We start from the raw sequence: 26,573 nt of genomic DNA, 5'->3' as shown, positions 1-26,573 counted from the left end.
TGTAGGCTATGGTTTCATGCAGTTGCATAAAGAAATGGACCGTAGTACAACCAAAATCCTCTAGAGGGAGCTCTAACACTATAAATGAACTTGCATAATTACCACACATTTCCACACAGCAAAAAATGCCAAATAAAAACAGGCAATCTATGCATTAAATATAGTATTTGGGTTATTTGCAAAGCAATAATTAAAGTATACACAGTAAATGACTACTATATGAGGGAATGCAGAGCGCTTTAGAATAAGAAACAGTATTAGTATTGAGTTACACGATTAACAATCTCCTCATCTGAGCTAATAACTCTGTATTAAACATAATTTATGCCAAACGCCATACTTACAACTCAAGGACGCACACAGCGCTCTTACACACAATATTAGTGCATGATTAACAAAGGATGGCAATTATCTGCTCTGAGGATGCAACTTCTCATAACACAGACTAGACCCCAGTGAAAGTGAAAGCGTCTCACGCAACCGCGAGCGATCGGAACTACAATGAACGCATGCATTATGGGTAACGTAGTCTATGTAAGGGCACGGACTTTTAACACTCTTCATCAGGGCAAATCTTTTGCCACGAAAGACAAAGCCAGTGTTAAAAAGCTGTATTTGCAATCCAATATTTACTTTCATAATGTGATGTATTTATGAGAGAAAAAAAACAAACAAAGATTCTATCCAACAAGACCAAGTCCTTTCATATAGAAGACTATAAATTATATATACTGCTCAAAAAAATAAAGGGAACACTTAAACAACACTTAAAAAGTAAAAACAAGAAAAAGTATTTAATAAGATTAGTTCATTCATTCAGATCTATGATGTGTTATTTTAGTGTTCCCTTTATTTTTGTGTGTATATATATATATATGTGTGTGTGTGTGTTTATTCAGGAACTTCGTTTTTATTAGCAACCAATTCATATTTTTCCTTTTTGCCATAATAAATACCCCCCACAAAGAATTCCCTTTTTATTTCTTAACCCTGTGTTTAGCTAAAGAATAGTTTACAGACTGAGGACATGTCAAATCTAGGCTATATATAATTTGTAGAATTGTATATGTTATACAATAGTTTAATCTAAATCCAGCTAGCAAAAAAATAATAATAAATAAATAAAAAATAAAAATCCACCTTTTTTTTTTTTTTTTTAAAGAGGACTTTTGTTTTGGCGTGCGCAGTTCATGTGCAGTTCAGTTCAGCATCAAAAGAAGTTACTAGGGTACAGACTAGCTTTTCGGTGTATGATAGAAAGAAAAGTCAAAACATGGACCCTAGGCGAGAAGCAGACACGGTCAGTTTATTTATTTATTTATTCGGGTTTTTTTTTTTTAAGTTCTTGTCATTTCTGATATGTGAATCATGTGATGTTCACTAATAATGCGCTTAAACCATTAAAATCATACACGCGTCTTCTCTGACAAATTATGATGATGATGATACTTCGCGCTCTTATCTTACTTAAATTCGATTTATTCTAATTCTTTATTTTAATTCATTATTCAGTCAACTTGCTTTCGACCGTTAAGTTAACGGTTTAACTGCCATCTGGCGGACGCTCAGCTTACTCGTCAGTCACACATGTCGCATTAAATGAGAACATCAGTAACGTGTGTAAGTCACTGTATTGCATTTATTATACAACTGAGTGTTTAATTAAAGTTATTTACTTGACATTCAGATAAAGAACTAAGCATCCACCATCCCACTATCAAGTGCACTGCACACACCCACAGTGACAGATGGCTAAGTTAACATGAAATGAAACCGCCCCTGTAAGGAAATTTGACAGACGTATATTAAAACTCACCCAGTCTGTCAAGACTCGCTTGTTAAGATGGACTGGACGGGTTTCTGTGTGCTGTTGTTATGGATTTCATGTGTTTGCTCAACAAAACTGCATTATGATGCTCGAGTGACGGTGAAAAACGAAGGTAATTAAGGGAACATTTACCTCTTATATTCTCATAATCATCGTTTGTTTTATATATATTTATATATCAATCGCGTGTGATGATATATATATAATATAAAATATAAAGTATAGGCTATTACATAAAATAAAGTATAGGCTATATAGGCTATTACAGTCAGTAAGAATAACAGGGCTGCCAACTTTTGAGTTTAGAGCTTCAAACATGGACTGAGAATTATTTTAATATCTAAAATTAAAATCATTTAATTACAATTACTTTTAAATAATATTAATTTTATAACATTACTATAATATAAAAATGGTATATTAAGTGATTTTATACAATTAATACAAAGTTGTTTTTATAATAACATTTTTCTAACGATATAAGTGGAAAAAAATAGAATGGAAATGTAATATAGCTAGTTTATTTTTGAATGGCTTTTCTGAGGTAAATGTGACAGTACGTGACATTGTTTACAAGATGTTTTATTGTCATGTTTCTGCGACGAAACACTGATTACCAGAGACATGATTGATATCAGTTAGTTGTTCTGTATATTTTAACTTTCCTACTGATGTTGATTCATGTTTATTTAACGCTGTAGTAGTACAGAGGAAGAGATGATCGATTCAAAAGCCAGAGGAACTTAAGCACATTAATACGGAAACCGTATACCGTAAAGATAAGTGCGACTTGTTTACATCTCACAATTCTGATATAAAGAATATAAACTCGCAATTGCGTTAAAGTTAGAATTGCGAGTATATATCGTGCAATTTTGACTTTATAACTACTCCCTTGCCTCATTTAGTATTAGCGGTTTTATGAATATGCAAATGTGCCCCACCTCCACACACTCACATTAGCTGAAGGATTCGCTCGTTGACGATCACACGTTGATCTGATTGATTACAAGATGGTTTCTGACAACAGAATCTGTTACGACTGTACGACTGGACGCTGTGTCGATTTGACGCTATGGGGAACGCCTCCACGTGACCCGGTGTCTGAAACGCTTATCTAAATCACGGCAATCCTATTGGCCACAACAGCCTATGACATCACTAGTAGTACGACCCGGAAGTATATATAATTGGAGCATGGAGAACATGTCAACAACTTATCGTCTGAAGAGACTGTTCAGCAACACAAGTCGTAACCTAGACGGTCCCTTTCGAAAGGGAACTTGCACTGCGTCGATTTGACGCTATGGTGAACGATATACCGACGCCACCATGCTGAGGGGAGTGCACGAATTTCACGCGCGTTATTTGCCGCCTCGTGACTAAACAAAGGGCGCCAATGTGAGTGTGCACACCGACGCGTAAAACACCACGCGTAAAAGTGTCATTTTTAAAATAAAAAAAACGCCTCGGGTTTGAAAAAACTATCCGCCCAATGAGATTGCCGCTTTTGCTCGCGTGTTTGGAGCTTCTGAAGTTAAAACACAACTTGGGGGCGCTCAAACACAAAACGGTCTTGCAGAGCACACATACGGAACGGCGAAGAAAATATACGCCAAGTAGCGTCGCCGTCTACACAGCCAGGAAGAAATAAGACGAGGAAGATGCGAGGCAAGATGAATGTAAAGCTGCTATTCTCGTTGGTGTTGGAACATAAAGAACTATATGACAAACGCGACAAGGACTACAAACATCTTGATAAAAGAGAACTGATATGGAGTGGTATTGCAGAGCAAATTGGCGCCATCTAATGTCAGGGAATGAATTTGCATGTTCACTCGGCTCATCGTCAGCGAAAATCACTTGGGTGTGAACACAAAACGTTTTGAAAAACGCTGACGAATAACGCGCGCTGATATTCGTCCCGGTGTGTACGGGCCTTAACTAGGGTTGGGTATCGTTTGAATTTGAACGATTCTGATTCCGATTGCTTGTTTTGATTCCGGTTCCTAACGATTCTCGATTCCGATTCTTTTAAGAGGCAGGGTAAAAAAAAATTAGCTAATCTTGCTAACCAACGGCCTTTCTGAAGGAAATACTCCTGTAAAAATACTCCTTTTGTCACAAATTTTGCATTTTACCGAGATTTCGTTATTTTTAGAAAAGTGAAGCCACACTTTGGATCGCCGACGTAAGGTACTCATGTTCGACTCGCGTGGTTATACCAACATTTCCGGTAGACGCTTCTTCGTTGGTGTTGTTCAACGGTTTCTTCTTCCGCTCGGCGGACTGTGAATATCGAAACTAGGAATCGAAATTTTAACTTTTGAACGATTCCGGGAAAAACGAAAAGTTAGTCCCGGTTCCAATCGATACTCGATTCTCGATACCCGACCCTAGCCTTAATGCTCCCGGACTATCGAGGAAGCCTACAACTTCGAAAGTCACAAGCGTCAGCCCAGGCAGTCTCTCTAACATTACTTGCCTCACTTGTAGAGGCGTCCGACTGCAGTAATCGCTCATCATAGAGACGGGCATCCTGAAGAGTAGATCTCAGCATAGCCTTTCTAAACCTTGCGAACAAGACGTAACTCTACTCAATCCTGGATCTACACAGTGCTTTTGAGTGTCCTTTGACCTTCCGACCAGACTCAGGGAGCTAAGTGACCATACAGAACGATCCTCAGATAGATTCTGGAAGGCTATATTCAAACCTGATAAGCATTGACCAATCTCTGGGCTAGAGGTTTGTGCGTTGATGGTGATGAATGCGCGCTGAATACGGGTTCTTCTTGTGTAGATCGGGCAGGAATGGAAGGCTAATGAGAGCTGCTACGGCTGTAAAGTCAGTAAAGCCATTCGTCCGTTCGTCAACCATTCTTCAAGTCAGCGCTTTCCTCCGACGGAAGTTGAAGCCTTGGGATGGGGCAGGGTTGCTGTGAGGGTTCATGTTGTAAATTCTGTTCTCATGGGCTGGTTGTTTTTAGAGCCAACAGAGCACTTCTTGCTGGATCAGAGGATGTTATTTATTTATTTATATTTAATAACACATCCTCACTCTCGCGATTCTCAGGGGGCGTGAGAGATAAACAATTATCCGCTCTCAGCCTGATCCGCCTGGTACAGAGACCTTGAGCGTTTTCTCAAGGGAAAAACTCAGTTGACACAAGCAGATCCATCAGGAACTGATCCATCCTGCTCTCAGCCCAAACAATAAACACACAAGTTGTGTGTGTCATCATTCAGGTGTCAAATATCATGACACCTGATGACATTAAATATAAGACACAGATGCACACACTTCCTGAAGCATTTTTTTCAAATGCCATGATTACCTTTTTGAAGTTTCAGGTTGAGACACAACAGTCCCCGAAGATGATACTTTGTTGACATGTTCTCCAGGCTCGCCTTATATACTTCCGGGTCGCACTAGTAGTGATGTCATAGGCTGTCCCCGGCCAATAGGATTGGATAAGCGTTTCAGACAATGTTTCACGCGGAGGCGTTCCCATGGCGTCAAATCGCCGCAGTGCGAGTTCCCTTTCGAAAGACAAACCAGCGATTTCAAAGCGTCAACATGACATAATGACTTTTGCATAAACATACACACCACTTTCGAGTCAAGTGGCGTGTTAGCTCTACGCGTTTTGAGCTATCCGAGTGTATGTCTACGCCATTAACGTCCGAGTGATTCCGCGTGTCTGTACACGCCGTCAAATGTCCAGTCATAAATGCCATTGACCCCAGTGACGGGTAGGTTTAGGGACGGGGTTGAGGTAAGTCATGTATTTATATATACACAGTAATAACGTTAAGTCAACGGCGTTCATAAACACGCTGAAAAGCGATTTTGCGTCTTGATAGCGCGCCAAAAATGGAAATACGAATTGCCGTGTCATGAGATCAGTCTGGTTTTTGAGACTGTCTTTGGTTCACTGCAGTTTTAAGGAGGAAATACTCAGCAGCAATGCGGTCCACTTATCAAATTACACACGGTGTGTGTTAAAGCGTATCGAAAACACCACATAGACACATAAACTACATTAAACGTTTGATTTTTTCACCAAAGGGGGACTTTAAATAGTTTGAAAAATATATTACATGGACGGGTGTTTTATAGCCTATCCAAATCTAATATTTAATAATCAAATATTCACATTTTCATCTGTCAAAGCCTCACTTCATGTTCACACGTATTCTCATGAACTCTTTGGTAATTACCCAGAAACACCTCAGGGCTGTGTTTCCTGGAGCCAACTAACTTGCAACAACTACATTAGTTTAGCTAATGATGCTTTTGGGCAATGCAACCCTAGTGTTGTGCATTATTAAACTGAATGCACACTTCTTAGATATTATATCTCTCACTCTTGCAGGTATAACCAGGTTTTCTTTTGGAAACCACTATAGTGGTTTGGTTAAGCTGGTCTCCAGTGGCGTCATCTGGATGGGAAGAAACGAGACCCTTTATTCCATCAAACCAGCACAAGACTTCAAACCCAAACTGGTACCTTATAGAGACAGAAGATATTTTACTTTAAACGATTATGCAAAACCGTATGTAACTTGCTCTGATGCGAAACATTGAAATTAAATTCAAATACTTTGTTCTTATTAAGAGTTTATGGCTGGAGAGAATCGCAAGTTTGACATGATTAGCAAGTTTGAAGGTCATGTTTGTCTAGTGTCTTGTAACAGGTTTACAGTAATAGACTTCATGTCTGTTTGGATCCTTTAGGTAAACGTGAGTCTCTGTGATGATGGAAGAGATCCAGACAATTCAGTAAGTGTTAAGAAGAATTTACACAATTTTGGCCGATAACCGATAATTCTTTATATTTGAAAGCCGATGAACCGATATTTTGGCCGATAAATCTAAATCTAAATTTTAGGCATTTTTTGATTTTTTTCATATTAAAAGCCAAGATACAAACACAATTATTCTTAATGTTGTGTAGCCGATATGACAGACTTGCGCTGCACATTTTGCACTTTAACTGGATTTTCCTTTTTTAAAGTGATTTCAATCGTATTTCAAGTGATTTAAAAGCATCATGTTGAACAGTGCACATCTAAAGTGCCTCAGCTGAAGGAAATAATACATTATTTATCGGCTTTTAGATATCGGTTAAATGTTCTTGTTGGGCTGATAATACCGATAACGTGGCCGATATATCGTGCATCCCTAGACTCTGGTATTTACCAATATGCTTATTCCATTTTTAGTTTTAAAACCACTGGTTTCAATGTAAACATGATTTTCTTGCTGGGTTGTAAGACTTGTTTCGTCCTCTTTATATAGAAAATATTTCTATAATACTCCAATTAACGACCCATCACATTTTATTATGCAAAATCGATCATTAACGTAAATATTTTCAATGTTGTTTCAGGAGCTTCTGTTGTTTTCTGTCGCATTAAAGGCCACTAACCACTGTTGATTTTTCAGGAGTGTCCGTACAGGCTCTCTCTGCTCAGTCAGGGCGCTGATGGAAAGCTGTTCTTCTGCGGATCTACTAAGGAAACTACAAAGTGCTGCAACTTGGTACGTCCTGTTTTTACTGGATGCTTGTTAAACTGGTGTGAACGTATGAAGCTGAGAATAATATGTTTTGTTCCAGACTTCCAGTTATTCCCTGACTGGCTGCTTCGAATTAGAAAATTATAAGCCAATTATTACAGAGCCGTCATTACTTGTTGGTGAGTATTACACACTGGGTTGAGTATTGGTGTATGCGTTTGTATCCATGCACGTAGTAAGCTTGCATTGGTTTGAGTCGCCACTGATAAGAATTGCAACAATAATGATCATTCATATCGTGTTGAATATTTGTGCTATTGATGGGCTGGTTTCACCTTAAATGCTTCTGCATGAACACCCACTCAGATTCTTCACAACCAAATGTCTTGTTCATTGTTTGGCACAATGCTGACCACTGTACGATCATTATTAACTGTTCATAAAAGAGGGATTGTGCTTGGTTTGGTTCTCAACTCCAACTTTCCCTTCTGCTCCATCCCTGTCCTCCATTGTTCAGTGTTGAGGAAAGTATATCAAGGCACTAAATCTTCAGTATAGAAGCTTATTATGAAATAGCGTTCCAATATGATTTCACACAGGGTTGCGTGTTTGTTCTAGCAGAGCTTCAGGAAACCGCCGACGTGTTGAAACGCTGTTCTGTTACTGAAGCTCATGCTGCAACTTGCATGCATTTGCATATGATAGCATTTATTGCTGATAATACATATAACTAACTGTCAATGTTCAACTCGCACTCTTAGAAGAAAAGGTTCTATATGGAACCTTAAAAGGTTCTATCAGCGCTACGTATTTGGAACCCTTAAAAGGTTCTATACACTATTAAAAAAAAGAGTTCCTCTGGGTTCTATATAGAACCCTGGGGTTCCATACTTGGCCAAAAGAACCTTTTACCAAAAAAATGGTTTTATATAGAACCATTTTGGAGTTCCATATATGAAGCGGGGGATGGAACCATTTCTGGTTCTAAATAGAACCATTTCTTCTAAGAGTGCATATTCTGGAAAACTAACAGGAAGGTTGATGGATATTATGTTACCCTACGATTAAAAATATCGGATATACGATCCAAACAAATGGAGAAGTTTAGAAGAATGTTCATGCTGCTCTGTTCCATATCATCTATGAAAAACAACAAAAACGCACCATAAAAGTGTAAAGCAGGTCATACGATATTACAAGTATAGTGCAGTCATTTTGATGAACACACTAAATTGTTATTCACTGAAAATAGAAAGAGCGGATTAGACATTTTGCTATAAATATCCCTGGAAAGTCATACAGTTTTCAAAATGTTCAAAATGCTCACGTTTGGTTAAACTACAGTGTCACCAGAAGAAACTGGGTTTCAGCACATTTGTTTGCTTCACCAAACTTTGTGAGAGGAACTGAGAGAGGAACTGAAGATTTCCATGTCTAGTTTGTCTCCATATATAGATCTGACAGATGGATGTTGACATTTGATTGGTGTTTCAGTAAATTACTTGTTTAGCCAATAGGAATAGGTTTGGTCTGTGCTGTCTTAACCTTAAATCTGGTTGCATCAAGCACAAAAGGGGAACAGATTTTCTTACAAATCTCAAACCTGCTGCACACACTACAAGATTTGGACATTTTGATGCATCACATAGCGTAAGATATTCTTAAAGTCCTTTTGTAATCGATAATTGTATCCCTTCATCACCAAAATGACATATTTCAAATTTTTTTCATTGGAAAAAAATGTTTTTGAACATTTTGAAAAAAAATGAAAAAAAATCTTCATGGCTTAAAATATTTTGAATGTAACTTGACGCCCTCGCCTCATTTAGCATGCGCGGTTCTATGAATATGCAAATGAGCCCCGCCTCCACTCACTCACTGGTTGACGATCACACGTTGATCTGTTTGGTTACAAGGTCATTTGTGACGTCAGAAACACCAGCGATTTTGCTATGAGATTGTTAAGTGTGGCTCTGTGGTTTCTTACTGGTTCATTTACTGGAGTCTCTTCATTTATGAGACTTTTGGTTTGAGTTCCTCACTGAAGTTTAATACTTGGTGTTTCACCCAAAAATTAAAATTATCCCATAATTTTTCTTCTTTCAGCCGAACACAATCTGAGTTATATTAAATAATATCCCGGCCGGGTCTTCCCAGTAATGACATTGAATGGAGTTTTTGAAGCTCCAAAAAATGAATCAATCCATCATAACAGTAATCCACACGACTCCAGTGGGCTAATAAAGGCCTTCTGAAGCAAAGCCATGGGTTTTAATAGCTTATAAAGTTTTAAATATGGATGTTTTTCTTGTAAAAACCCATTGCATTGCTTCAGAAGGCCTTCATGGCCACTGGAATTACTTTTATGATGGATTGATTCACTTTTTGGAGCTTCAAATGATCAAGTAACATAAAGGTCCAAGATCATTTTCACACAACTCTCAACTTTCAAACTGGTTTTAACTGTACAAACTGCACGTCTCGTTTTTATTCTGGTAAACATATAATATGACATTACCCTGACTAAGGTCAATATGATTGACTAGCAAATGTATTATGCTACACGTGACGTCCATGATCGGTCTTTATTTTACCTTTCAGATGATATGCTGTACTTCACTACGTCTGCGATGGGATTGTACAGGGTAAACGAGGACAAAATGTACAACATTTGGTCTCAGTCGACTCAACTGGGTGAGAAATCGGATTAAACGCAATACTACTCATATCTAAACCGTTTCATTTCACTTTCTCACTGAAATGAGTTTCATTCTGAAAACGGTTCTGAAAACTGTTTTTTTCTCGTGTAACCTTTAGAGCAAAAGTACTTGAAGCTGGTCGCTGGTGAAGGCAAACACAAGGACAAAGTTTATTCCTTCTTTGCCGAGAAACAAAAAAGTAAAGATGGCGAATCGGAGCAGTGGATCCCTCGAGTCTCTCAGAGCTGCAAGGTGAGCAGAAACACACAGATCTTGTTTTATTTGTGTGTGATTGTGTTGTACAGCAGACGTGTGACCCTGGACCAGAAAAACAGTCATAAAAACCAGGCTGAAATTAAGATAAACGCATCGTTTGAAAGCTGAATAAAGGACAATATTTGGCCGAGATTTGCAAAAAATTAAATAAATAAATAAATAAAATCAAAATCAAAACATTGAGAAAATCGCCTTTACGGTTGTGCATAAAATATATTTATATTATATTATATATTTATATTATATTATATTAAAATATATTTTTTTTATACATTTACAGTTGGAAATTTACAAAATATCTTCATGGAACAACAACTCAATATCTAAATGATTTTTGGCATAAAAGTAAAATCAATAATTTTGAGCCAAAAAATGTATTGTTGGCTATTACCACAGATAAACCCGTGCGACTCGAGACTGGGTCAAGCACCAAGTCCAAGCCTATCATTTTCACACACACATTTTTGTAGGTCACTTTCATTCTTACTAACTTTCTCTAATTGAAACTCCACCCATAAATTAAAACAGTCATTATTTACTCATGCTAAAGTCGTTCCAAACTTGTATGATTTATGTGGAAAACAAAAGATTTTGAAAAATATAATGTCCATAAAAGGAGCGTCGAGATGATCCAAAACAACAATGGGCCCTAATCATCGCCAGGTTTACGTGACACTCCTAAAAACGTCTCCTTTTGTGTTCTGCAGAGGAAAGATAGTCATTCAAATTTAGAAAGATATGCGGGTGAGTAAATAATGACAAAATTATTTTTGATGGGACTATCCCTTTAACATAAAATCTAAAGAAACCGCCCAGTGACATCTGTCTGTCCCTGAACAATGCAGACGTAATGCAATTTAAATTGACTTTCTGAGTTAAATTGAGTCTCTTCTGCTCACCAATGCTGCATTTGTTTGATTACAAATACCACACACACAAAAAAACAACAGTAATTTTGTTAAATATTATAACAATTTAAAATAACAATTTTAATATATTTTAAAATATAATTTATTCCAGTGATCAAAGCTGAATGTTCATCATCATTACTCCAGTCTTCAGTGTCACATGGTCCTTCAGAAATCACTCTAATATGATTTGATGCTTAAAAAACATTCATGATTATTATCAGAACAGTCATGTAATTTTTTTTCTCCCAGGATTCTTTGATTTAATAGAAATTTCAAAACAACAGTATTTCTTTGAAATATAATCATTTGTAAATAATTGGAATAACAGGAAGAAATTACATTTAAATTGTAATAATATTTCACAATAATACTGTTTTATTCTGTATTTTTAATCAAATAAATGTAGCCTTGGCGAGCAGAAGAGACTTCTTTTAAAAGCATTAAAACTCTTACTGATCCAAAACCTTTGACTGGTAGAGTATATAAGATATTATCTCATATATATCAGTCAGTAAACTCCATTAAATGCAGCCTGATGGTGTTGCATCTTGCACAGAACTGTCTGCATTTCCTTCTGCATTCTTTCACCTATTTTAATAGATGACAAAATATTAATAAAGATGTTTCTCAGTAACTCACAGGGAAGGGAAATGTTCTATAATTATAAACACAGGTGCGAATGACACATCTAGTGTTCATGTCAGAGTTTTGAATATATGCATGCATGAAAGAAATTAACCAGGAAATGTCTCAGAATCTTTGCAATTATGAAAGCATTGACTGAACATCAAATCTGGTTCTGTATGAAATCAGGACATTGCTGTAGATGGTCCTTGTTTCAATTTCCTTGATCGCATTAGATCATTTGAGAAATATTTTGTAACTTTTTGCAATCACAGGTTGATGCAAAATAACATGCAGAGCTTATTTTATTGTTGTAATAATTTACTCACTCTCATCATCAGTCCAAACGCATTTAACTTTCTTTTGTGCAACACAACCGATATTTAGCTGAATGTTCATATTGCTTTTTATGTACAGTATAGACACACAAAGGACAACAAACACCTTAAAAACTTCATTAAAGGGGTCATCGGATGCCCATTTTCCATAAGTTGGTGTGTTTCTTTAGGGTCATCATGTAAAGTTTGTAACATACTGTGGTTAAAATACCTCAATGTTTGTGTAAAACAACAGCCTTTTTACCTCCTAAAAAACAGCTCTGTTCACAGCGACCCGTTTCGGTGCATGTCTTTTTAAATAATAAGGCGCATGTCTCTTTAAATAATGAGGCGCATTTCTCTTTAAATAATAAGGGCCATGCATCTTTAAATGATAATGAGGTGCATTTCTCTTTAAATGATAATGAGGTGTATGTCTCTTTAAATAATGACATGCATGTCTCTTTAAATGATGAGATGCATGTCTCTTTAAATGATGAGGTGCATGTATCTTTGAATGATAATGAGGTGCATGTCTCTTTAAATGATAATGAGGTGCATGTCTCTTTAAATAATGAGGTGCATGTCTCTTTAAATAATAATAAGCTGCATGTCTCTTTAAATGATAATGAGGTGCATGTCTCTTTAAATGATAATGAGGTGCATGTCTCTTTAAATTATAATGTGGTGCATGTCTCTTTAAATTATAATGTGGTGCATGTCTCTTTAAATAATAATAAGGTGCATGTCTCTTTAAATGATAATGAGGTCCATGTCTCTTTAAATGATAAACTGCGGTGACAAGACATGTAAAGTGATGCCTTGTCGGAAATATGCTAACATGGGAAATATGGTAATAAGGGAAATATGCTAATACGGGACAGTCCATCAGTGGTCGTGGGCGGAGCATAAGCAATACGACATCATATTGCTCTGAAAATCCAAACGGCTCGATTACTGAGAGTGTTTAGGCTTTTTGAGGATTCAAATAAATAAGTGACTGGACTTCTTTATTGTTTGGTGGCTGTGTCCTCACACTGCAAACACATTTAAATGTAAACTCTATATAAAAGTGAATTTGGTATCCGATGAGCCCTTTACGTGCACTGACCCGAGTCGATGCGTTTCAGAATGACCGTGGCGGTCCGAAGGCTCACCTTCAGAACAGCTGGACCTCGATGATCTACGCCCAGCTGTCCTGTGGGAGAGGTCAGGACTTCAGTCAGCTGATAGATGTGGCCACGCTACAGACGGACGACGACATCAAAATATATGCGCTTTTCAGAAACTATTGGTAAGGCAGACACAAAGTGGCGTGACCGATCATCTCTTCCTCTTTACTACTGTAAGGGATGTTGAAAGATACAGAACAACTTACTGAAGTAGAACAGCACATTCACTGACTATATACTAAATAATGACACTAGAGAGGAGCGTTTGCATTAAATATATCCAAACGAATCAACATGAAATAGATTCACATCAGTGTAAAATGCTAACATGACTGACGCCGAGTCACATGATCCTGCGGATTAGATGGTTTACATGTTGTCTGTCGTTTCCCAAACACAGAGCTTCACACTTCACACAACTTCTCTTTTTGTTTCTCAATTTACAGGAACATGAGTGCTGTGTGTGTTTATAACATGACTAAAATCAGCAGTATCTTCAGTTCCTCCGCGTTCAGCTCCACCCCCGACTTTGCGGGTCACCGGCCCGGAACGGTGAGAACGTGCCGTCGCTGCTTTACCGCTTGTGGAAATCATTAACTGAGAACTAGATTATCGCCAAACTGTAGTCTGCTATAAGGCATGAAGATATTAGAGGATTATTAACATTAACATCTAGAATTTATACAATAACATCTATACAATAACTTTGGCTTGTACTAATATTTTATGGAAGCTTGTTTCCACCACAGAATAAAAAAAGGGTAACTGCGACTTTTTATATCGTCGCAATTGCGCGTTATGAAGTCAGAATTATAAGATATAAAGCAATTGTGTGTGAAGTCAGAATTGCGCGATATAAAGTTGCAACTGTGTTATAAATTCAGAATTGCGTGATATAAAGTGACAATTTTGTGTTACAAAATCAGAATTGCGAGATATAGTTGCAATTGTGTGTTACAAAATCAGAATTGCGTGATATAAAGTGACAATTTTGTGTTACAAAATCAGAATTGCGAGATATAAAGTTGCAATTGTGTGTTATAAAGTCAGAATTATAAGATTTAAAGCAATTGTGTGTTACAAAATCAGAATTGTGTGATATAAAGTGACAATTTTGTGTTACAAAATCAGAATTGTGTGATATAAAGTTGCAATTGTGTGTTATAAAGTCAGAATTATAAGATTTAAAGCAATTGTGTGTTACAAAATCAGAATTGCGTGATATAAAGTTGCAACTTGCAATTGTGTGTTACAAAATCAGAATTGCGTGATACAAAGTTGCAACTTGCAATTGTGTTATAAATTCAGAATTGCGTGATATAAAGTGACAATTGTGTGTTATAAATTCAGAATTGCGTGATATAAAGTGACAATTTTGTGTTACAAAATCAGAATTGCGAGATATAGTTGCAATTGTGTGTTATAAATTCAGAATTGCGTGATATAAAGTGACAATTTTGTGTTACAAAATCAGAATTGCGAGATATAAAGTTGCAATTGTGTGTTATAAAGTCAGAATTATAAGATTTAAAGCAATTGTGTGTTACAAAATCAGAATTGTGTGATATAAAGTGACAATTTTGTGTTACAAAATCAGAATTGTGTGATATAAAGTTGCAATTGTGTGTTATAAAGTCAGAATTATAAGATTTAAAGCAATTGTGTGTTACAAAATCAGAATTGCGTGATATAAAGTTGCAACTTGCAATTGTGTGTTACAAAATCAGAATTGCGTGATACAAAGTTGCAACTTGCAATTGTGTTATAAATTCAGAATTGCGTGATATAAAGTGACAATTGTGTGTTATAAATTCAGAATTGCGTGATATCAAGTTGCAATTGTGTTATAAAGTCAGAATTAAGATATAAAGCAATTGTGTGTTACAAAATCAGAATTGCGTGATATAAAGTTGCAACTTGCAATTGTGTGTTATAAATTCAGAATTGCGTGATATAAAGTGACTATTTTGTGTTACAAAATCAGAATTGCGAGTTATGAAGTCAGAATTGTGTGATATAAAGTTGCAATTGTGTGTTATAAAGTCAGAATTATAAGATATAAATCAATTGTGTTACAAAATCAGAATTGCGTGATATAAAGTTGCAATTGTGTGTTATAAAGTCAGAATTATAAGATATAAAGCAATTGTGTGTTACAAAATCAGAATTGCGTGATTTAAAGTTGCAACTTGCAATTGTGTTATAAATTCAGAATTGCGTGATATAAAGTGACAATTTTGTGTTACAAAATCAGAATTGCGAGTTATGAAGTCAGAATTGTGTGATATAAAGTTGCAATTGTGTGTTATAAAGTCAGAATTATAAGATACAAATCAATTGTGTTATAAATTCAGAATTGCGTGATATAAAGTGACAATTTTGTGTTACAAAATCAGAATTGCCAGATAAAGTTGCAATTGTGTTAAAAAAGTCAGAATTGTGTGATATAAAGTGCAATTGTGTATTATAGACTCAGAATTAAGAGATATAAAGCAATTGTGAGTTATTCTGTTTTCTGAAACAAGCTTCCATAATATTATTCTTCATACAGCTCAGCAATATCCACCTTTCGTCTTCAGCAAACAGAGTATGCTATGCGTCATTTACTTTCTGTGTACTTTGTGAGGGTAATGTTTGAACTACACGTCTCATAAACCGAATGATGTAATCCAGTCAGTCTGGGCTTTTATATCATCACTTCAACTCTTGATAGAGATCCGACTGTTTCCCTTTCCTTCTAACCAACATCTCGTCGTTGTTTTAGTGTGTCGCTTACAGTGCTGGTCTTAGCACTGAGGTCCTGAAGTTCATGTCGGGGCGTCCCGAGATGAAGGATCGGGTGATGCCGGAGAACGGACCCCTGCTGTTTACACACCGCCATTACACACACATCCAGGTGGACCGAGAGCAACACGACACGGTCCTGCTTCTGTCTCTCGGTACGTGAATCTGTCACTGAAGATGGAAACCTTAACCATTCAGCTGCATGAACTTAGACACTGTGTTACGACCACTTTTTAAAGGGATAGTTCACTTTAAATTGAACTTAATTTTTGATGTTTTATCTTACCTCAAGGGCATCCAAGATGCAGGTGTCTTTGTTTTCGCAGTATTTTCAATTTTGATATATTTAGGTCAAACCGTTGTTGTCTGTCAGTTATATAATGGAGGTCTATGGTCACCACCTCAAAAAGCATGCATAGAGAAGTCCAAATCAAACATGATTTAATGACTCGTAAATGTAAGTACACATTGATGGCCTAAGACACGAAACGAGCGGTTTGTGTGAGAAAACGAACAGTATTTATATCATTTTTACCTCTTGTAACCACAGCCACGAAGCACCCGCGCCCTCAGATCACTTGGATGTGGCTGTGGTTACAAGATTTAAAAACAATATAAATACTGTTCGTTTTCTCACACAAACCGCTCGTTTTGTGTCTTAGGCGATAAATGTGTAATTACATTTACGAGTCTTTAAATCATGTTTATTCTGGACTTCTCTGTGCTGCTCTTTGAGGTGGTGACCATAGACCTCCATTATATGACTGACAAACAACGGTTTGACTTAAAAATATCAAAATTGAAAATGCTGCAAAAAACAAAGACACCTACATCTTGGATGCACTTGAGGTAAGATAAAACATACCAGAAATGAATTTCAAAGTGAACTATCCCTTTAAGAACTAGATTGACCAACTAGCAGTTAGACACTAACTTTTCTTTCTTTTACAATTCAAATTAGACTGATCTACTTTTAATGTAACTGGCTTTTCAAAGTAAGGACCAGTTTTGAAGGAAAAAAAAATAGATGACTTAACTTTTAAGCAGTTTATGCAAGTCCTCAATTATACTAAAGAAGTTTCCGAAATATTCTTATGAACGATATATACAACTTTAGTATGCATTCCTCTTTATTATTCACAGCTTATCTTAAAATTCCAGCACATCATTTCCACATACAGAACGCCCACAAATATAGTTCAGTACGCCTGTATAAGAAGACTTTCTCAAATAAAAAGTCTGCAAGTTGATAAGTGGACTGAGTATTTCCTCCTTAAAACTGCAGTGAACCAAAGACAGTCTCAAAAACACGCTGGTGTTTCTGACGTCGGGGCTCATTTGCATATTCATAGAACCGCACATACTAAATGAGGCAAGGGTGTCGAGTTATAGAAGGAAAAAACGTGTAATTTTAGTGATCAAAGATGAGTTTTAAATGATTGACTATAGAGGGACTTTAAGATGGTTTGACTCACGAGTCATTAGTCTGTTTGTTTTTATGACATGCGTCTCGTTCAACATCCTGTTCAGTGTCACATAAGCAGATAAATATGTTGTAGGTGCGGTTTTATTATGTTGATTTAATCTCATATCCGTTTCACATTTATAAATGACCAGCAGTTACAGGAAAAGGCATGGACGTGTAATTGCTAGAAAATGTATTGAATCATTGATAATGTGGCGTTCTGAGCCTGAATGAATAAGTGTGTGAGGTGTGTATGACTTATCAAATGATGCAATCTACTGTAATAGTTCAAGCCCTAGTGAGTAGTGGATTTTATGCAGGTTATGCATCGATGTCTCAGCCGTACTGGATTTAATAGAGGAAACTTTTGTAAAACAAACTATTATCAAGCTTGGACTCCGTATAGTGTTTCTCACGACTGACCCGAGATCCATCCGCTGATCGTGGACATCGACATGCGGCAGGAATCGTGTTTCCTCACGTTTATATGAGCCTGATTTCCACGCAGGGGTAAAACATGAAGCAAATTTGCCTGTGAACGCTTTATAAAAACACAATATAGTGTAAATCCATGATCACTCATATCACGGTTATGTATCATCATATCAGCCAGCTCTAAAACTGGTGTCGTCTGTGTCAGTATTTATTTAAAAACGTCCAATTATGCAGAATATACGATGGTACATATTTAACTGAGGTGTTGCCAATACAATATATAGGTTGTGATTTTACCCATAATTCAGCATATCGACACACAATGGAAACTGTAATCCACTGTTCTCTGCCTGGAGTCGTAGTTTCTGTGAATCGAGGGTCCATTTGAGTCTCTGCTCTGTAGCTTTCAGCACTCTGTAAAAATATACCTCAGATTTCTTATCAATCTCAAAATCTCTTTTTCGTTTTAGATGCGTTTTGTGTGTTTTTTTTGGCATTCACACTTAAAACCGCTCAGTGTTTCTGCAACTCAGTGTGGGTGACCACTCACTCCGTGACTTAAAAAATGTGTTTCATGTGATAGCAACATGTATAGACCATTTCACAAGATGTAAACAACACTGGTCCAGAAGCACTTTCTGTTTCAGTTTTTTAACACTACATAAAAGCTGGGATAAAATACAACCAACAGAACATATAAAACTGAATCAAAAAGTTAAACAAACATCTTTAAGATGTTTTCTTTACATGCGAAATAAAGAAAACAGTTACAAACTGAAACAGGAAGTGTTTCTGGACCAGTGCTGTTTACATCTTGTAAAACGGTCTATAATCAAAGTCATACACAAAGTCATGGAAGCTTGTTTCCGCCACTGAATAAAAAAAGAAAAAAATAATTGCGACTTTTTATCTCACAATCGCATGTTATAAAGTCAGAATTGCACAATTGGGACTATATCACACAATTCTGACTTTATAACACATAATTGCGACTTTATATCACACAATTCTGACTTTATATCACACAATTCTGACTTTATAACACATAATTGCGACTTTATATCACGCAATTCTGACTTTATCACACAATTCTGACTTATAACACATATTTGCGACTTTATATCACACAATTCTGACTTTATAACACATAATTGCGACTTTATATCACACAATTCTGACTTTATATCACACAATTCTGACTTTATAACACATAATTGCGACTTTATATCACGCAATTCTGACTTTATCACACAATTCTGACTTATAACACATATTTGCGACTTTATATCACGCAATTCTGACTTTATATCACACAATTCTGACTTTATAACACATAATTGCGACTTTATATCACGCAATTCTGACTTTATCACACAATTCTGACTTATAACACATATTTGCGACTTTATATCACGCAATTCTGACTTTATATCACGCAATTCTGACTTTATATCTCACAATTCTGACTTTATATCACGCAATTCTGACTTTATATCTGGCAATTCTGACTTTATAGCACGAAATTGCGACTATATCTTGCAATTCTGACTTTATAACACGCAATTGTGACTTTATATCACGCAATTGTGACTTTATATCACGCAATTCTGACTTTATATCACGCAATTCTGACTTTATATCTTACAATTCTGACTATAACACGCAATTGTGACTTTATATCACGCAATTTTACATTAACCCTAACCCTAACCCTAACCTAACCCTAACATAATTTTGACTTTATATCACGCAATTCTTACTTTATATCTCACAATTCTTACTTTATATCTCACAATTCTGACTTTATAACACGCAATTCTAACTTATTATAACACGCAATTGCGACTATATCTTGCAATTCTGACTTTATAACACGCAATTGTGACTATATCACGCAATTTTGACTTTATATCAGGCAATTTTGACTAACACGCAATTGCGACTATATCTTGCAATTCTGAGAAATAAAGTCAGAATTGCGTGATGTAAACTCGCAATTGTGAGGGAAAAAAACAGAATTGTGAGATAAAAACTCGCAATTAAATTTTTTTATTTTTCATTCTGTGGCGGAAACAAGCTTCCACAGATTAGTTATATGTCCTGTTGTTATATCGGAAACTTTTCTTATTTTTCTCACAGAAAGCGGGGGCGTCCATAAAGTCCGTGAAAAGCCTGTTTTTGTGATCGCGGAGTACCTGCCGTTTCCACACGGGACACACATCACCGGCATGCTTCTGGACACTTCTGAGGTACGACACAAATAACGTTCACTCCCACATAATGACATGACATAAGCACCCAGATGCATGCTAAACTAAGAGAAGATGAGCATGACGACAGTCTCGCAGCAGAACACCAGTCATGTGATGCATGATCTGATCAAATGCATATTTTGAATGCAATGCATGTCGCTTTGAACTAAATGTTGAGTGGATTGTTATTATACCGTATATGTGATGTGCGAACATCTTTTGCTTTGAAATATAGTTATTTATGTTGATTTATTTTGCTTTTAATTACTCTGAAGATGTAGATTCTAGGGATGCACAATATATCGGCCACCATATCGACATGTTGATTTTTAATGTTATCGGTCTGATGAGAGAAAGCTGATGCTTTTAAATTGCATGAAATATGATTGGAATCACTTCAAAAATGAAAATATGGAAATAAAAGTTTGCCATATAACCTACGTAAAACCATCATGAGAACATTATGTGTTTGGGGGACGTGGCTGTTAATGGTGAGGCTTTTGTTTTTGTAATCAGGCCCTCAAAAATTATATAAAATTTGGATTTAGAATTAGATTTATCGGTTATTGGCTTTTTAAAATATGACGAATTCTCAGTTATCAGCCTAAATGTTCATATCGTTGCATCTCTAGGAGACATATGAAGAGTTTCGTAATTTAGTTACTAATGTATGCAGTGTTTAATTTCTCAGAAGCGTCTGTTCGTGAGTTCCAGTAATGAGGTTGTGCAGATTGACCTGCTGGCATGTAGTGTGTACGGTGATGAGTGTACTGAATGCATGTTATCTCGAGACCCCTACTGTGGTTGGAACGGTTTGCATTGCACATCCAAAGTAAAGTAAGCCATACACACACACACCCACACACACACACACACACACACACACAAGCAAGCCTGCTTCCTTCCTTCTTTTCTAGCATGAGCCGCAACCTTAAAGCCCCCGCTAATAAAGCTCATAGCAGTCTGTTCATATATTGAGAGAAATGTTTCAGCGCTCTGGCTGGTTGTGCGGTGGGTTAAGTCTCTCTGATCTTAGAGAGTTACACACTCAAGTTTCATACTTAGTTTTTGAGGTTTGTTCAAATCATCGTGAGCACTTGATAATGATGCCAGTCTTGCTTCTCTGAAGATCAAGTGATGCTGAATCATTCAGAAACCACATTATAACCACTGAAAAAACACCTCTTTGCATCGCTTTACCTACTCTGCCAACACATTTTTTTTTTTTACTCATTTCTGTTTTCCTACTGAACACAACTCCCCCTCCCCCACACACACAACTGAAACCCACAATGCATCATTTAACAAGTCTGCGTATAAAATTTGTATGGGAAGTGTCAGTGACGTCACATGTCTTGTTTTCCACAGAGGCCCAGTCAAAGACCCGCACGATTGCAGTAAGTGTGACTCTGGGTTTTTTCTTCTGTGTGATTGGTACCGAATGACATTTGATGAGTCGCTTTCACCTTTAAACGAATTTCAAATGAACTCAACCCACCTTCCCGATGCAGTGTAGGGTTCGCTACGGTGGTCGACATCACAGCTAATCCAGTGTTTAATGCTAATCATTAGGGCTGGGGATCGGTATCGATTCACAAGATCTCAATTCATTCATTTTTCACTGGCTCCCACCACTAAAGAAAATTATTAATGAATAAAAAAATGTATCCGAGTGATTACTAAGTAATTAGTTACTGTAATTTAATTACTTTTCCCTTGAAAATGTAAAGTAACGGATTACTCTTCATTTATCTGGAATTTAATTAGTTACTTCTGATGTAATTGAGGTAAATACTGTGTATAGATCAATCTGATCTCACAGAGATTCGTATGAGGTGTCTAAATCGTACGACCGCACTCGTACAAATTCGTATGAATTATTGTAAAATATGTATGAAAAAAGTGTGAAATATCATGAGATCAGACATGAAACAATAGTGGGTTTAACGTCAAAATGTATTGTCTGATGCTAAAAAGTATGTAACCTTCTCCACCTTGGTCAGTTTAAGGATAATTCATGCAATTTTTTAGTATTTATTTGAAAGAATTAAAACAGATTCATGTCTATCCTTGTATTATTCAGCTGGTTGAGATTGATACGGGATTTTGAAAGTAATTAAAAGTAATTAAATACAGTGTAAATCTAATTACACTGTTGAAGAGGTACTTAGTAACTTACTTTTTTAGAGTAACTTACCCAACACTGCCCACAATTATAGATAGATACCGGCGAAATGTAACAATTCTCAATTCCAATTTCATGGGAAACCCTAAATTTGAGTTTGACGTACTAACAACACAATAATGAGTCAAATAAAACATTTAGTTTAACCATTTCTTCTAATGTTAATTAATAAATCAACACGCTTCATGATATTATCTCTGAACCTGTGGTGTAATCTGGGATTGCTATCTAGATGTCAATTTAAATGTCAATTCAACAAAAAGTAAAATCACATGACCATCTGTCCCGCAGAGATGCCTTTAGCCGAACCATCAAAGAGCGGGTTCAGCAGCGAGATGCCAGTGGTTCGTGTCCCGGCGTCCTCTAGATACTTCCTGCCCTGCCCGATGACATCACGTCACGCCTCGTACCACTGGCACCGCGGGAACACGCGTGAGGAGTGTGTGCTCTCGGATCGGGGCTGTTTGTATCTCATCGAGAGCATGGACGCGACTCACGAGGGGTCGTACACGTGCGAGTCATCAGAGGACGGCTTTAACAGGACCGTTGTTCGATACCAGCTTGGCTTGAGCCGGTCCAACGCTCGCCGGATCACTCCTGTAGGGTTACTTCTGCTCGTAGTGATGTCACTTCCTGTTTTAGACTTTTGAAAGCGTTATCGGACCCTGACGTTTCTAAAGCGATTTATACAATAGTACGGATTACAGAAGCAAATTGCATTCAGTTGAAGAAAAAAAATCTAATGTTTTTCTGAATTAATGAGGTAATTATCTTAGAAGCACAAGATAATTTATCATGGAAAAAAATTTGCTCTGTTTTTCTGAATTAATGACTTAATTATCTCAAAAACTCATTAACTTCAACTGAATGCAATGCACTTCCGTACAATAGAGATAGTTTCACAAGTGACATTGTTCAGCTTAAAAATTGGCAATATGCTGATTAATAATATATATATATATTTTTTATTCTAACATTTTTTTAAAAGATTATAAAAATGTTGGTATTTACAGTAATTTGCACTGATGAATCAATCATAATGTGACCTGGAATTTTTAAAATAGATAGGGGAAATATTCCAAAATATACCAGATATTTACAGTATATGAAATGTGCAATATCATAAGAGTCATCAGTCATAAGAGTATGAGAACACCCGATGTTGATGAGGGAGAGAGGATCTGATGATTCGACATCATTTTTACAGGATGTGGACAGATTATTATTATTATTTGTTGTTGTTTATCAGCAGTGTTTCAGACATGTGATCTACCAGTCAAACATTCAGACACAAAAAACTCAATTTATGTTCCCCTCTTTATCTAAACGAGTAACTAGAATAAAATAACTTTGCAGAGCTAGACAAAGAAGCTCAAATATAAGAGTGTTCATTTGTTGCATGTTTGGATCACATCATTCCCAGAATTCCAGTTGTGTTATTCCAGTTTATCAACAAGCATGTGTCTGAACGTTTGACTCCATGTGTAGCGTTGATATTTAAAGTATTAAGACTAACAATTTATTTATAATTTAATATTGTTAAATGTAGATAAAAAAACCAGAAAGAGGATTTGATTAGATCAGTCGGGAGGACTTTCAGAACCGCAGCTTGAAGTGTTTATTATTTCTTAATATCTAAATGTCATTACATTATGAAATATCAATTTTACTTTCGATTTTTGTAAAGAAGGAGTGTTGAAGATAGTGATAACCATATCTTTTTTATCACTCGATTAGATGTTTTGATTGTAAGTGACTTGTTAAATTTCTCAGTTTTATTCAGTGTTATTTCACAAAAATCATTGGTTTAGAATCAGGTGTTCAGTATCTATATATATATATATATATATATATATATATATATATATAATGCTGACGCTCAAACATACAGTGGTTCACACTGTAAAGTCTTGACTGTGTTTGTATGGAGTGATGCGACTGAAAGTATTTATTTTGAGTGAAAGATATGAACGGACTAATAACTACTGTGAATAACTTGGTTTATAAATACTTTTCTCTCTTATACTTCCTGATATACATTTAAATTTTATTGCACTGAACTTCCACTTTGGTACACGAGTATTGTTGCAACTCTTCCTGGAAAAAATGTCTTCACATGTTATGATGATGATCATCGCTGGTGGGTTCACCATTTCACACACTGTGAAAGGTCTTTAAATAAAGACTCAAACGCCCCAGCCTCTCTCTTGGTCAGGGTGAATATTACAGATGAACACACAGGACGTGACTAAACATCTGAAGCAGTTTTAAACACTGAACTTTTAAAGGAGTAGTTCACTTTTAAAAAAACTTTTGCTGATAATTTACTCGCCCCCATATCATCCAAGATGTCCATGTCTTTCTTTCTTCAGTCGAAAAGAAATTAAGGTTTTTGATAAAAACATTCCAGGATTTTCTGCATATAATGGACTTCAATGGGAATCAAACGGCTCAACGTCCAAAAGACAGTTTCAGTGCAAACTGCAAACTGTTCAAAGGGCTTTAAATGATTTCAGACAATGAATAAGGGTCTTATCTAGCAAAACAATTGGTCATTTCAAACATAAATAACAAATTTAAATTTTATAAGCTCAAATGCTCGCCTTGCTCTGTTCTGTGATACGCGTTCGCGACTGTCCTGTTCGAACTCGTACATCAAAATGAACAAATCTTTTTTCGTGTCATTTGGTTCATTCAACAAATGAAATGAACAAGTTGACTCTGGAAAAGATTTGTTCATTTTGATAAACGAGTTCGAACAGTTGAGTCACGAACCCGCATCGTAACCCTAACCGAGCAAGCGACCATTTGAGCTTATAAAACTTAAACTTTGTTAATTATTAATTAAATGAGCGATCGTTTCGCTTGATAAGACCCTTATTCATCGTCTGAAATCGTTTAAAGCCCTTTGAACAGTTTGCACTGAAACTGTCTTTAGGACCTTGAACCGTTTGGACCCCATTGAAGTCCATTATATGGAGAAAATCCTGTAATGTTTTCATCAAAAACCTTAATTTCTTTTCCACTGAAGAAAGAATGACATGGAATGGACATCTTGGATGACATGCAGGGGGTGAGTAAATTATCAGCAAAAGTTTTTTTAAAAGTGAACTACTCCTTTAATGCGTCACAATTCCTTTCCTTTTCTTTTGAAATCTCATACAGATGTTGAGTTACTGTGGGGCTATTTTGAACCTTGTTAGTGGTAATAACTAGCGATTTTTATTTTTCATTTCTCTATGCCCTATATACTAGCGTTATAGAGATGGTCCTCACTGCGGAACATGAAATCCATGGGGAGGAGTCGGATCCAGATCCAACTCCTCCCACCTTACATACACCTAAACCTAACCAACTCCGCCCCCTAATCCCTAAACCCAACCCTAATCCTACCCATCTCCACCCCTTGGATCGTGATCCGACTCCTCCCCGTGGATCTCATGTTCTGCATTGAGGTGCTACTGGCGTTATAAGCTAAAAAAATTTTAGAGATAAAACTCTTAACATTCAATTATCATGAAAACAAATCTCAGAGATATATATGTATATAGCCACTCTGGAGTACACTTTGATGTCATTGTCCAGCTCAGATCAGTTCTTAAGTAATAGTGTCAATGCAGGAGATCAATGTTATTGTTGAATATTAAATTAATTAAATGTTAAGTTTAATGTTCGCAACTAAGCAAGCCAAGCCAATGGCAACAAAGGCGAGAAAGAAGACGAGGAGGAACCAGAACTCCATCAGTGACAGAATGGAGAAATAAGCCTTGGGTGAAGCCAGACTCAGTGTCTCAGTTCTCTGGCCAACGAACGAACGAACAGTGTGTGATTATGATTCAGGCAGCATTACAGGTCAGAGGTCAGATTGGTTTGTAACAATCAGAATATTACCCAGTTCATCTGGATGAAGATCAGAGTCATTACGCCGATATGGGACGGAGTTGTTAGGATCAGTGAGAGATGACACGATCTCTGCCGATACGTGTCGTGGTCATGTATAGGCGCAGGTCCTCGAGGGTGTAGAGTTACATTTAAGATATTTAAATTAAAGGCAGGAAAAACATTTAAATGTCATTTTGGTGATTAAAGATGAGTTAAGGCAGT

General features: G+C 36.5%; 1 protein-coding gene across 2 annotated transcripts; it reads left to right on the top strand.

Annotated features, from left to right (window-relative positions):
• Window positions 1-1,171: 1,171 nt before the first annotated feature.
• LOC120487662 (semaphorin-7A) lies at window positions 1,172-24,692 on the top strand. Of its 2 annotated transcripts, none has more exons than XM_039683930.2 (14): window positions 1,172-1,300; window positions 6,205-6,335; window positions 6,567-6,611; window positions 7,278-7,373; window positions 7,450-7,528; window positions 9,951-10,043; window positions 10,167-10,300; window positions 13,307-13,470; window positions 13,795-13,900; window positions 16,113-16,287; window positions 20,172-20,281; window positions 20,976-21,121; window positions 21,653-21,681; window positions 22,761-24,692. In XM_039683930.2, exons 2-14 carry the CDS (start codon window positions 6,276-6,278, stop codon window positions 23,117-23,119), a joined length of 1,596 nt encoding a protein of 531 aa, XP_039539864.2. In that variant the 5' UTR covers window positions 1,172-1,300; window positions 6,205-6,275; the 3' UTR covers window positions 23,120-24,692. The 2 variants fall into 2 exon arrangements, with proteins under 2 accessions (XP_039539864.2, XP_039539863.2); XM_039683929.2 differs by lacking the exon at window positions 1,172-1,300 and adding an exon at window positions 1,805-1,940.
• The last annotated feature ends 1,881 nt before the right edge of the window (window positions 24,693-26,573 follow it).

The sequence above is a fragment of the Pimephales promelas genome, chromosome 10 (assembly GCF_988280905.1).
Source record: "Pimephales promelas chromosome 10, fPimPro1.hap1.1, whole genome shotgun sequence".
NCBI classification, from domain to species: Eukaryota; Metazoa; Chordata; class Actinopteri; order Cypriniformes; family Leuciscidae; genus Pimephales; species Pimephales promelas.
This window is presented reverse-complemented; position numbering and strand designations above follow the sequence as displayed.